Source organism: Nomascus leucogenys, chromosome 21, assembly GCF_006542625.1.
Source record: "Nomascus leucogenys isolate Asia chromosome 21, Asia_NLE_v1, whole genome shotgun sequence".
NCBI lineage: Eukaryota > Metazoa > Chordata > Mammalia > Primates > Hylobatidae > Nomascus > Nomascus leucogenys.
In genome coordinates this window covers 7333052-7345438 of record NC_044401.1, presented here as the reverse complement: position 1 = coordinate 7345438, position 12387 = coordinate 7333052, and the positions used below count along the sequence as shown (strand labels likewise).

At 40.1% G+C, this 12387-nt stretch overlaps 2 protein-coding genes across 4 annotated transcripts in view; one reads left to right on the top strand and one right to left on the bottom strand.

Annotated features, from left to right (window-relative positions):
• The window catches only part of CCDC191 (coiled-coil domain containing 191), a 95398-nt gene extending 87079 nt beyond the window's left edge, over window positions 1-8319 (bottom strand). The window contains exons 1-2 of the mRNA XM_012501080.2: window positions 8230-8319; window positions 5472-5510 (exon numbers count right to left, since the gene is read on the bottom strand). Of these exons, the coding sequence (XP_012356534.2) occupies window positions 5472-5510; window positions 8230-8319 (129 nt within the window). The remainder of the gene's footprint in view (window positions 1-5471; window positions 5511-8229) is intronic.
• A 267-nt stretch (window positions 8320-8586) lies between these two features.
• Window positions 8587-12387, top strand: part of QTRT2 (queuine tRNA-ribosyltransferase accessory subunit 2) — a 31222-nt gene continuing 27421 nt past the window's right edge. Inside the window, exon 1 of one of the 3 annotated variants that reach the window (XM_030801564.1) lies at window positions 8587-8716. In XM_030801564.1, coding sequence (XP_030657424.1) covers window positions 8702-8716 — 15 coding nt within the window. In that variant the 5' untranslated portion in view covers window positions 8587-8701. The remainder of the gene's footprint in view (window positions 8717-12387) is intronic. The other 2 variants (XM_030801565.1, XM_003261898.4) reach the window with 2 other exon arrangements.

Genomic DNA, 12387 nt, shown 5'->3' with positions numbered 1-12387 from the left:
GGATGAAAACTTTGGCGTCCTTAATCCAATCTATCTCTCTTTCTCACCCCACATATAACTGATCAGGACATCTGTTGAGTCTATCTTTAAAATATATACAGAATCTGACCCCTTTCCATCACCTCCATTGCTACCATGTTGGTCCAAGGCACAACAATTTCCTGACAGGTTTTCTGGAATAGCCTCTCACCACAGCAGTGAATGACTCCTTTAAAATGAAAGCCACATGATGTATGTCACAACTCTACTCAAAAGCCTTCAGTGGCTCCTGATCTCAATCAGAATTAATGTCAAAGTCCTTATAATGTGCTTCCAGGTCCTGCCACGCAGCGCTTTGTGAGCTTTCCAAGCCCCTCACTACTCTTCCCTTTGCTCATTCTACTTCAGCCACATGGACCTCCTTGCTTGTTCCTCCTCAAATATGCTCAGTGTGTTCCCAGCTTAGGGCCTTTGTACTTGCTTCCCCTCTGCCTGAACTGCTCTCCTACAGATACCCATAGGCCTCCTTCCTTCACCTCCTGAAGCCTTTGCTCAAATGTCACCTTCCCAGTAAGGCCTTCTTTGACTACTCTATATGAAACTGTAAACACTCTCTTTCAGCTCTCCTTCTCCCCATCCGCTGCTCTGATTGTCTCTATAGTACTTACCATCTTATCATATATTTAATCACTTATTGTCTCCCTCAGGTAGAATGTTGGCAGGAATTCTTATCTTCTTCTCAAGGAGAACTTGGCACCAAGAACAGTGCTTGGCACTCAACAGGTGCCCAATAAATATTTGTTAAAGGAATGAATACATGAAAACTTTATTCAGAAAAGCTGTACTTTCCAATATTTATATTGTCACCTGACCTATTCTGAAAATGACTTTTCCTCCTGCCCTTTATGGAAAGACTGGTGGAACCTCTGCCAAAACTTGCCATGGGCTTTTCCATCCAAATTCTTGTGTGTTTCATACATTAGCTTTAAGTCAGACAAAAGCAGAAGAATAAAGTTGAAAAGTGAAGGGTAATTTGAAAAAGATGGAGAAAACAGAACATAAGGCAAAGATATGAGCCAGAAGAAAACATGATCTCATGAGAGTTAGAGTCAAGAAAATATCATTCGCTCCTTATGAAGTCACTTGGTAGAGACCTATTTTCCCATATTATTTCTGATAGCCTCTGATGCATGCAAATTTGTGTTGGTAGCATATGTCATGTATTGGATTTATGGTTGGTACATGGTCTTTAGGCTCTTAAATTCTGAGATAGAAAGATGAATTTTGCATATACTGTATGTGTTTGTATATGCACATGTGTAAATAATGTACAAATAAATTGATCAACTTTAGTGTTTTAAAAACCCACAAAAAATTAACAACAACAGATTTGTAGACTTGACTTAGTTCCTCAGGCCTTGAGTGAAAGAAATAATTATGTATTATGTGTCACCCTATCTGAGTTGGAATTTGTACAGGTTCTTAACAGAGGAGGGTAGAGAGGTTGGGAGAGAAGAGGAGAAAGACTGAAGGATAAAGAAGGATAGAGTCTGGTACTGACAAGGAAATAAAGACAAATGTTCGCTTGGCTTTAACAAGGCAAGTGTTTGGGATATCACTTAAAATGAAGATTTCAGGAGAAAGAACTACTGGATGATACTAAGGACTATACATAATCTCTATATTTGTTTGTGTTAAGACATTACATCCTTAAGTTTCTTTTTCAAAATAAATATGTAAGACATAGGAGAGAGCTACCCTATATTTAAGCAAAACATTTTGGCAATTTAACAACTTATTCTTCCAGCAAGTCCTGATTGAAGGCTAGCTCTGTTCCCAGCACTGGAGTGGGCATTAAGTGGAAACAGAAATAAAAGTTTCTGTTCTTAAAAAGCTCACTTTTTTTGTTTGTTTTTGGTTTCCTATATCATGTGTGCAATAAACAACTCAAGGACAGTTCTGAAGCAATGCAGGGTGATTTAAGAAAAACTAAACACCTTCAAAAGTGTATCATAGTAACTATGTTATATATAAACATATTACTTGCAAAGGAACTATCTCAGTTATTCCCACGATCTTATAAATGCTCAACATGTGTTCCTTGTGTCCCACAGCAGACATCAATCCCATGGTCCACTACAGATCCTTTGTAACCTATCAACATGGATGGCAGAGACAGCAGTTACAATGTCATCCTTCATTTCCTCAAAACCAGTGGATACAAACATGAGCTTCTTGACATACTGCATGCTCATATATAATAAATAGTTCTGTGAGTAATAAATTTTTGAAGCTACCCATTCTTTTCTAATCACTTTGTACAAATGCAAATGCTTGAGGCTGTATCTGTGTATATAAATGCCAAAATAATTCTAGGCGAAAGAGTAGTACAAAGTGGGATTAGGAGGTGGAGGTAGGTAAGGGGGATTTGTCTACTTAGAGGGGCATCTCAAGTTGAGCTGCAAGGGAAAGATCTGGATTGGCCTCTCAGAGAGGACGAGTATTCCAGGCTGAGGGATCGACATGAGTCAAAGCAAAAGGAACACCTGTCTGATGGAGTGGAAGGAGACTGGCTTGATTGGCGTCATGGAGGATCCGTATAGGGACTGCTACAGATAAATTGATATTATAGGTTGATTGCTAGAGGGCTGTCAATACTCATCTGGAATTTATAGAGTTTCGTCTGATGGCACATAGAATAACTGATGATTGGAGAGTAGGGAAATGATTTGATTAAAATGTTTAGAAAGCTCAATCAAGTTACAGGATGCACTGGAGTAAGATGAGTTAGTCCATCTCATCAGGATGAGGATAAATTGTAAATCATGGTGGACTGTTGCATTTTGAGTGAGTTGCTGCAGGACTCACAGTTTTACCCAACCATCTATCTGATTCTAGGTGATTTCAATGTCCCTGAAGATGAATCACCAACATCTCAGCCTTGAGGTTTGGTTGTTCTTCTGTATTCCAACAGCTTTCCCCTCAATTCCACTTCAGCAACCTACTGACATGGTGACCCCGAACCATGTCACAAAGCATGGTTCACAACATTTTCCATTGCTCAAACCAAACTGATAACCCCTTCTCCAACATCAACGTCTGATCCATCTCCCTGTTTCATTCTCCCTGCTCCTATGACACTGATGTTGGACCTAACCAAGTCTTCTAGTCACTGTACACCTCCCTCTTCTAACTTAAGTCCTTGAAAGGGTTCCTTCCTTTCCTACTCAGTGTGGATATGCAGCTACTATCTTACTGCATCCTCAAACCCCTTGTTCCTTGGCTGTTCCAGTGAAAACCTCCAAGTCTGGATCAATCTGATCTACCAATTTTTAGTACCATAAAATATTATGGGCCGGGCATGGTGGCTCATGCCTGTAATCACTTTGGGAGGCTGAGCCCACCAGATTGCTTGAGCCCAGGAGTTTGAGACCAGCCTGGGCAACATAGTGAGAACCCATCTCTATTTAAAATATATATTTAAAAATTAATTATGGTTAACTGCTTCAGCCATGTCCCCAGTGTCACTGAGAAATCTTCCTTTTCTGTTCTGAAGAGAGGCCTTTCTCAATTTTTACTATGCTCCATACCCTTTCCATATATTCTCCCCTTCTTTCACATAAAGAGGTCTCAGCTGATTTTGAAAGGGTGGTCCACTCAAGTGGACTTTGAAGTCTCAGGTCCAGAGGTTATAACTGTTTAGGGTACACCCCGAGTTAGCAATGAAATAAGAAAAGAAGACAGAGAAGTGAACAAGGAAGTATTAGAAGCAGCAGGAAAAAAACAGTTACAAAAAGACCATGGAGGAGAGGATTTCTAGAATAAAGAAATGGTAACTATGTCAATGTAATCTGAAAAAATTTGAGGACTATCAAAAGACTACTGGATTTGGTCAGGAGGTCATTTATGACAATAGTTTCTGTGGAATGGTAAGAAATCAGGACACAGGAGAATAACTGTGGACACAAGAGGACAAGAAAAATACAAAGGCAAGGAGTCCAAGTCATGTATCCAAAACATTAGATAAGAAAAAGAAATCGTTCAGGAATCAGAATAGATTACAGGATCAAATAAAGACATTGATTTTTTTCAAGACAGGAGATTTGATGACATAATGGAGACAGAGCCAATGCAGAAGTGTTAGAGGAATGATAAAAGATGTTAAAAATTGAGTCAAGCTGGCTGAAAACTATACGAAAATGGACAATGTCACAAATTCGAGCAAAATTTTATCTTCCTGTTTTAGTTAAATCTTTGCCTCTGAAGAGATGGTAACTAACTGTGTGACTAAGCCCTGCAGGGAGTTGGCACTGGGACTCTCAACACTCACATGCAAGCTAGTCTTACTAGATATTGAGGAGTGGCCTTCCTAGAGACTAGCATTCATGATGGTAGATCCATTTTAGTCATCTTCTAAGTTAGGCTTTCTGCAGTAGCCAGGAAAATTCCCCTGACCCCATTTAAATTAGTGCCTCTCACCACATACTTCCATTACATCTTTAATTCTCTCATGAGCTTTAGGTAAGTTGTTTATTCTCCACTGGACTGTAAACCCTGGGAGGGCAGGGGCTGTACCTGCTCTGTTTTAGCTCCAACACCCAACACAGTGGGCTAGTACTTAGTAGGCACTCAAATACCAGCTGAATAAATAAATGGTTAAAAATTATTACATCTGGCCTAGGATCTATTACATCTATCTAGGATCTGGTGCTTATGATGCATGTCAATTTAGATGAGTAATCACTCTTCAAAATACTGTCAGAATGGTCTTTTCCCGGGAAAATGCTGCATGATTTTGAAACATGTGGTACACGATGAATTGAATATGGCAAGTTGCCAAACTGACACGCAGAATCACACACCTGAAATGATTTAATGGCACTTTCAAATTAAATGGTACTCGGACTCAAATACATATCTCAGGCCTGGAAGAGATGTCAGAGGTTATCTAACACAATCTCCCCTTCCCTGAATCCTCAAACATATTGTTCATTAGCCTAACATTAAGTGACCATTTAGAGTCCATTAAAATAGCTTCAGTGGTAGAAAACACATCTCTATAAGAATGCCCAGTCCACTTTTGGATGGACTAGTCATTAGAAAATTCTTATTTGTGATGCACATGTAGTTTTCACCCATTAGTCCCTATGTCATTGTAACTACAGTGCAGTCTTTCCAACATCTGAGGAAGGCCACCATATCCTCTCCCAAGGCTTCTTTTCACAACTCCTTTAATCCTTTTCATGTGATACTCATGGCATTTGAAACGATGTCTACACACCTGTTTTCTTGTCATTCCTACTCAAATGGTTTCATGAGAGGCAACAGAATTATGAAAAAAATACTAAAAAGTATAAAATTAAGGCAACTTACATAGTCATATGGGAATAAAAATAGCAGAGTATGTGCAAAGTGGAGATCTATTCATATTTCTTTTCCATCTGATTATGCTTGACTCTTCTCTTTTCATTCTAAATTTGAAATATCCTTACCTTTATCCAGTGTTCCACATTGTCAGGACCAAAAGCAGGCTGTAGATAACATATATAGGATATTAATATGCAGCAATATCTTTATCAACTTTGCCATTTAAATCTATCCTTCTGACTAAAGCATATGGAACAGTGTCCTTTATTATTTCCCCAAAGCATTTCATTACAAAGTTCAGCATGATTAGCAATAAAAGACACAGAATAGCAGTATGAGGAGAAAACATGAAGCCTTCCTGGGACATTGATTGTTTTTATTTCTTGTCTAGGCCCACCTTGAGATTGTGATTTAATTGGTCTGGGATAGGACCCTGGCACTGCTATTTTTTTAAACCTCCTTAGGGTTAAGAGTCAAGATATAGAAATGCTAAATATAAAGCTACTCATTAAAAAAAAAAAGCACTGATTAAATAGCCAGATTATCCAACTAATCTTTAGCTTAAAGAAGGGTGTGTTCCTCTCCTTACTCCTTTCAGAAGTAGCCTGTAGCAAGAGACTTTCTCATCTTACCTAGATCAGGGGTCTTGTTTGGCCCAATAAAAACTGAATGTTAATTAATCTGACTTCTACTGTTTTACAAAGCAGAAAATATAAATTTCCACCCAGATCAGTCAGGTATTAATCTGAAATTAGAAGTAAAACCATCAGGGTATTTCCTTTCTTCACTCTCTGTAACTCCCAGAAGCTTGGAGAATTCCCTCTAATAGTCACTTAACAAATAGAGTTATCTTCTTTGCCAAAAATGCAGGTATGTTTTGGCCGGGAGCAGTGGCTCATGCCTGTAATCCCAGCACTTTGGGAGGCCAAGGCGGGCAGATCACGAGGTCAAGAGATCAAGACCATCCTGGCTAACACGGTGAAACCCGGTCTCTACTAAAAAAAAAAAAATACAAAAAATTAGCCAGGCATGGTGGCGGGTGCCTGTAGTCCCAGCTACTCGGGAGGCTGAGGAAGGAGAATGGCGTGAACCCGGGAGGCAGAGCTTGCAGTGAGCCGAGATGGAGCCACTGCACTCCAACCTGGGCGACAGAGCGAGACTCCGTCTCAAAAACAAACAAACAACAACAGCAAAAACTGGGGAATGGGGCGAGGGTTAATCAATCTTTTACTGTTTTACAAAGCAGAAAATATAAATTTCCACCCAGATCAGTCAGGTATTAATCTGAAATTAGAAGTAAAACTATCAGGACATTTCCTTTCTTCACTCTCTGTAACTCCCAGAGGCTTGCAGAATTCCCTCTAATAGTCACTTAACAAATAGAGTTATCTTCTTCACTAAAAATTCAGGTGTGTTTTTAAAATAAGGGGATATGCTGATGATTTGTCATTGGAGCACTAAATCTCTTTTAGTTTGGCGTTCCCAGTTCATGAATTGCTTCTTACTCAAATATGCTCTTTAAAATAGTAATAATAATAATAAAATAAGGGGATATCGAAACTAGCATACTGACACAGGGAGGTGGGAAAAATATAATACTCTTTCACTTACCTAACACTTTACCTTCAAAGCATCTTACTGATAACTAATTAACGCAGCTGTACTGCTTAATAATTTTGTCACTGCAACAAAGAAAGAGCTGATCCAATTAAAACACAACTGAACTTGAAGAAGCCCTATGTTTTTACCTTTTTTTCTCTAGGCAGTAATAATGAGCACTAGCAGCAAAAATCCTTCCTTTTGGAGTCCTAAGAAATTATTCTAAATTTTTACCTTTCATCATCAAGTCCATATCCATAACCTATTTTGGATCCAATACATTATGCAACTGATGTATTGAAATAGCAGCAGCCTCAGTTTCCAAGTCTCCCTGATGCTCCAGTCTGTGCCCTCTAGTATCTAGGGCAACATATTTGTCATGTGGAATATGTCCATTGCATTTAGCTAGTAAATTTAGAATACATCGCAAGAACAATTGCCTGGGGCCCTCACAAAGGCCACATACATCTACAGAATATTATTTAGGAAACTTAAGAGTGAAAACAGCTGGTGAAACTGCTCTGTAGCTGAAAGCTGAGAAGCTTCTCCATTTTAGTACTCTCATTTAGATTTTAATCATCTTTTTGGGGACTGTTAAAAAGGTAGTCTGTGGAAAGCACACACGGTGCACCTGTGACTTTGCACATGCCACATATGTTTCAAGTTTAAAATGGGGTTATCAGTTTTTTCTTATCTTCAGGTGCTAATGCATCCAAATGGGTGATAGATACGGACAGAATCTATTTTTTGAAAGTCGGTTGAATTTAGAAATTCCTATGTGAATCAAGTATTAATGTATTCAATACCCATTTGCACTCCTGAGTTTATTTAGATACTTTACGTAAAAGTGGAAGGGCAGGAATATAGGCAGGGTATTTAATGTGAAGCTCTCCCCCGTTAATAAAGATCAATTACCCCAAGATTTGCCAAAAAAAAAAAAAAGAAAAAGAAAGAAATGTGCGAGAAGTTTCCTAAAATTTAAGGTAGGGGAAACGGAGTTTGCAAACTCCTTTCACCCCGATGGGCATTAGCAGACACCTCCGGTTTTAGAAGAGCGTTACAAACAGTTCTTCCACGATGCTGCCCATCAAAGCCGTAATGTGCCCAGACCCCACAGCTCCCAGAGCACTTCACTTAGGGCAATGCTGGCTTTGGGGCGGTCAAGGGAGGGGCGTGTCAGCTAAGGATGAGGAGGCAGGAAGCACAGAGGGGCCGCGACTGGCTTCCTGACTGCGCCGCGCCTTGGGAAAGTCCCCGCCCTCCAAAGCTGTCGATTGGGATCACCTGGGGACTCGGCTTCCTTGTGAACCGTTTCCAGCGATTCAGCCCCATTCTTTTCTTTGAGGAGGACCTTCCCTGAGGCGCCAGTAGCATTTTCCAAATTCGAGCCCGAACCTCGGCCAAAGCTGCAGCAACCGCTCTTCTGCCCGGGCTGCTTCCGGGTCACGCTGGGAATTGTAGTTCCTCTGCCCTCAAGGAAAGCAGGCGTAGAATGCCGTCGAACCACCACTCCCACGAGGCTCTGCGCAGGCCTCTCGCGTTAGCTCAGTTACCATAGCAACGGCAGAGGCCCCTCGCTCTCGCCGTCATCAAGGCTCGCTTTAATGTCGGCTTTGCTTTTTTCTGGCGCCCAGTGATGACGCAGTACTCCCTGATTGGCTCTGCATTGGAGGCAGTGATTTTGGGGCAGAGAATTTTGCAACACGTGGTAGTGAACTGTGAGGAGTTTGAGGGGTCTGAAGACTAAAAGAATCGAATGGTTTGTTGGCAGGTAAGTGCCCCTTTGCCCTGCTGGTGTGGGAGCTGCTAGAGATGGATGAGTCACGTCGCGTCCAGACGCTTCCTGGTTGTGTTGCAGTAACGGTGATTGTACTCCCGCCATGTCTCCTCTCCTTCCCTTTTCAGGGTCTCCTGGTGGATTGGTTTCTCTAAGTTCAGATTCTTATAAATCGTGTGAGCGTTGCCGACATCTCTGAGATAAAAGGGCCCCTTTCGACTAGCCTCTGCTGAAAGGTAGTTTTCAGGAAGTTTTTATTCCGAACTGCCCATGGGAGGGTGGGACCGTCTTCAATCTCTGAGTGAGGTGCCTAGGGAGGTCTGGGGCCATGGAGATGGCCCATGGAGCAAAGGTAAATCCAGACTTCGTGGCTTAGCCGAGGTGTTTCCAGAGACAGCCCATTTAGGGGTGATAAATGGGCTTATAAAGCAGAGTAAAGATTTAGAACGGGAGTTTTGGATTCAGCTACTTTGTGCTATATGACCTTAGGCAACTTGTTTAATAACTCAGAGACCCTGTTTTCTCATGCAAAATGGGGACGATAATACCTGAATCACTGGAGTGTTGTAATGATTAAAAATAAATGTGTGCGAAGCATTCTGCCAGGAAATGTAAACTAAAGTTGATTTGAAATTGGTGAAAATGAAGTTAGGGAAGCTATGCCCTCGGACTATTGCAGCCATCCTAGGACCAGCTCTGTAACTGGTCTATCTGAAAGGCGGTTGAATGAATTGTGTTCATACAAACTATGCAGTATCACGAAGTAGTTTTTTTCAAAAGGGTAAGTTAGCTTTATGTCTCTTCTTCGGGAAAGACGTCTAATGTTTATTCTTGAGAGAAAAGCAAATTGCAGAGAAGTGCATATATTATAGTATGTTTCCATTTTTGTAAAAGCAAACCCTGACCAAAACACTCCCTCCCATATGCAAGTATGTTTAAATATTTGTATGAGAATGGAGAAAGATTGCTGAGACTGGGAGGATGGATTAGAGGGCGGGAGGGAGAAGGGGAAAAGAAAAAGAACACTATAGCAGAATGGAAACTATGATTATAATGTGCTTGTGGACCAGATGGAACTTCTAATAAGCTCCCAGCCTATTAGAGTACAGCGTTGAAAACTAGACTTCAATAATTAAAGTCCTTGCCCTGCCACTTACCAGCTGGTGATTTGATCAGCCTCAGTTTATCATCCATAAAATGCAGATAATAATGGCATCTATATTATGCATTTGATATGAGGATTAATGGAGTGAATATATAAAGAACGGTGCTTAATACATAGTAAATACCCAATAAATGTTAGTTGCTATTATTGTCTTTCTATATGTGAAATTAATTTAACTTTTATTGTGATTACTGACATTTGGAATTCTTCCATCTTATTTTGTGTTTTCTATTTCTTTTTTTGGTCTCTTTTCCTTTCTTGCCTTTTATTAGGTTAATTCATTTTTCTTTATCTTCCCACTTCCTCTCCAGTGAGTTTGGAAATTATGCATTCTGTCATTAATCGTTTAACAGTTACTTCTGAATTTTTAACACACATACTCAACAAAGTTTAACGTCGTCATTATCTCTCTCCCCCTACCAAATGGTGTAAGGATTTCTGAATGCCTTGGAAAAATCTTCAGTTACTGTTTTCTAGAATTGTAGCGTTCTTCATTTCTTTTTTTTTTTTTTTTGAGACAGTCTTGCTTTGTTACCCAGGCTGGAGTGCAGTGGCATGATTTTGGCTCACTGCAACCTCTGCCTCCTGGGTTCAAGTGATTCTCCTGTCTCAGCCTCTGGAGTAGCTGGGATTACAGGCGTGTGCTGCCACACCTGGCTGATTTTTGTGTTTTTAGTAGAGACAGGGTTTCGCCATGTTGGCTCGAACTCCTGACCTTAGGTGATCCTCCCACTTCGGACTCCCAGAGTGCTGGGATTACAGGCGTGAGCCACTGTGCCCGGCCAGCGTTCTTCATTTCTGTGTGTCATTTCTGAGTCAGCTCAATGCACCACATTGTTTAAAAGTCCTTCAGTCATTTTTCTATGCATATACTATCATTATAGAAAGTCTACATGTGTTGGGGAGAGGGGTAAGAGATGCTGATGTGTACTTATATATACAGCTTTCCTTTCACAAAAAATATGGCCATCTTTTGCCTTAGGAAATTTTGGACATTTCCATGGCAGTATGTAGAGAATCCAGCTAGGAAACATTTAAAAATCCCTTCTCTCTTAATAAATGAAGAGTGGAGGTGGTGGGTCGCACTGGAAGTGTTAGGACAGGTACGGTGTTGCCAGAAGTGCAGGGAATCTTTGTTAGTCCTTGTAAAGGTACAGATCCACTGACAGGCTGTCATTTGTCTTTATACTCTTAATGGTTTTTCCTTAAGACTTTCCCAGGAATGCCATCTGTGACACCAGAAATATGAGAACAGACCCACAACAAGTGAAAAGGGAAGAGATCATGATAAAGGCAAATAAAAACTAGTTAATATTTTGGAGACTGTTGATCTGTTTCTTGAACTTTCCTTGGGAAAAAGGAAATAATCACTCCCAAAGCATGTTTTTAAAAATATGTACATGAATATATATATATGTGTGTGTACTATTTTATTATTTCATAGTAACAATTTATTGTATTTGAGCCTCTAGAAAAGAAGTGTAATTATAAAAAACATTTACCATAATCTGAACAATGAATGAAGAAAGGAAGACTTGGGTCTTCTAGCTCTGGACAAAATTCCATTTTTTTAAAAAAAAATATTGATTTCCAGCTGAAGTATAGTACATTCTCTGATGTTTTCCTCAGATTTTAAAATATTTGCATTCATCCCCACAAAACAGAATCACTGACAATGGCAGTTTATTCTAATACTTTTTCTTAAACCCAGTCATCTGCTTTTGCTTCCTTAGTTTTCTCTTCGGTAACATGTTGAGTTACTGTGATTAGGGTGGAACTTTTATGAAGCCCCAAACAACAGAAGTGAGTATGTAGCACCAAAATCGTTCACTGTAGAGAAAGCCAAGTGGGTATTTCTCTCCAGCTGGCTGAGTGGGTTCAGTATTCTAAGCTGAGGATTTTGAATTTCATCCTCAAAGTTATTTGGGATTAAAGCATTATATCACAGGAGAGACCATCTCTGCCTCTAAGAACATGGTGGCCAATGTCCTTTAGAGTTACAAAGGACCTCTAATTACAGACTTTCAGTTAAGAATTAAGAAAGTTGTTTCTTCAGTTGAGGAAAGAGTGGGAAGGGGAGATGAGAGGGAAGGGGAGATGAGAAAGAAGAGAGAAGATGCCTTCAGGACTGAGTGGATGATTAATCACACTTGAGACTCGTTTGTTAAAAGATGGGAACTTCTAGAATATGTTCATTCTTTCCTCACACAAGGATGAAACTAAGAAGTCTTTGAGAGAAAGGTAAGTCTTGGAAGCCAATGGTCTGGGCTTCCAGGTCTGGCTGCCTCTATACTCTTAGAGAATCCTTGTGTCCAACTTTGGAGAATCTGAGATTGGTTGTTTGGTAATCTTCGCTTATCTGTGGGGAATATGTTCCAAGACCCCTTGTGGATGCTGGAAACTGCAAATGGTTCCAAACCCCAGATAGATAGATAGATAGATAGATAGATGATAGATAGATAGATAGATGATAGATTAGATAGATAGATTAGATAGATAA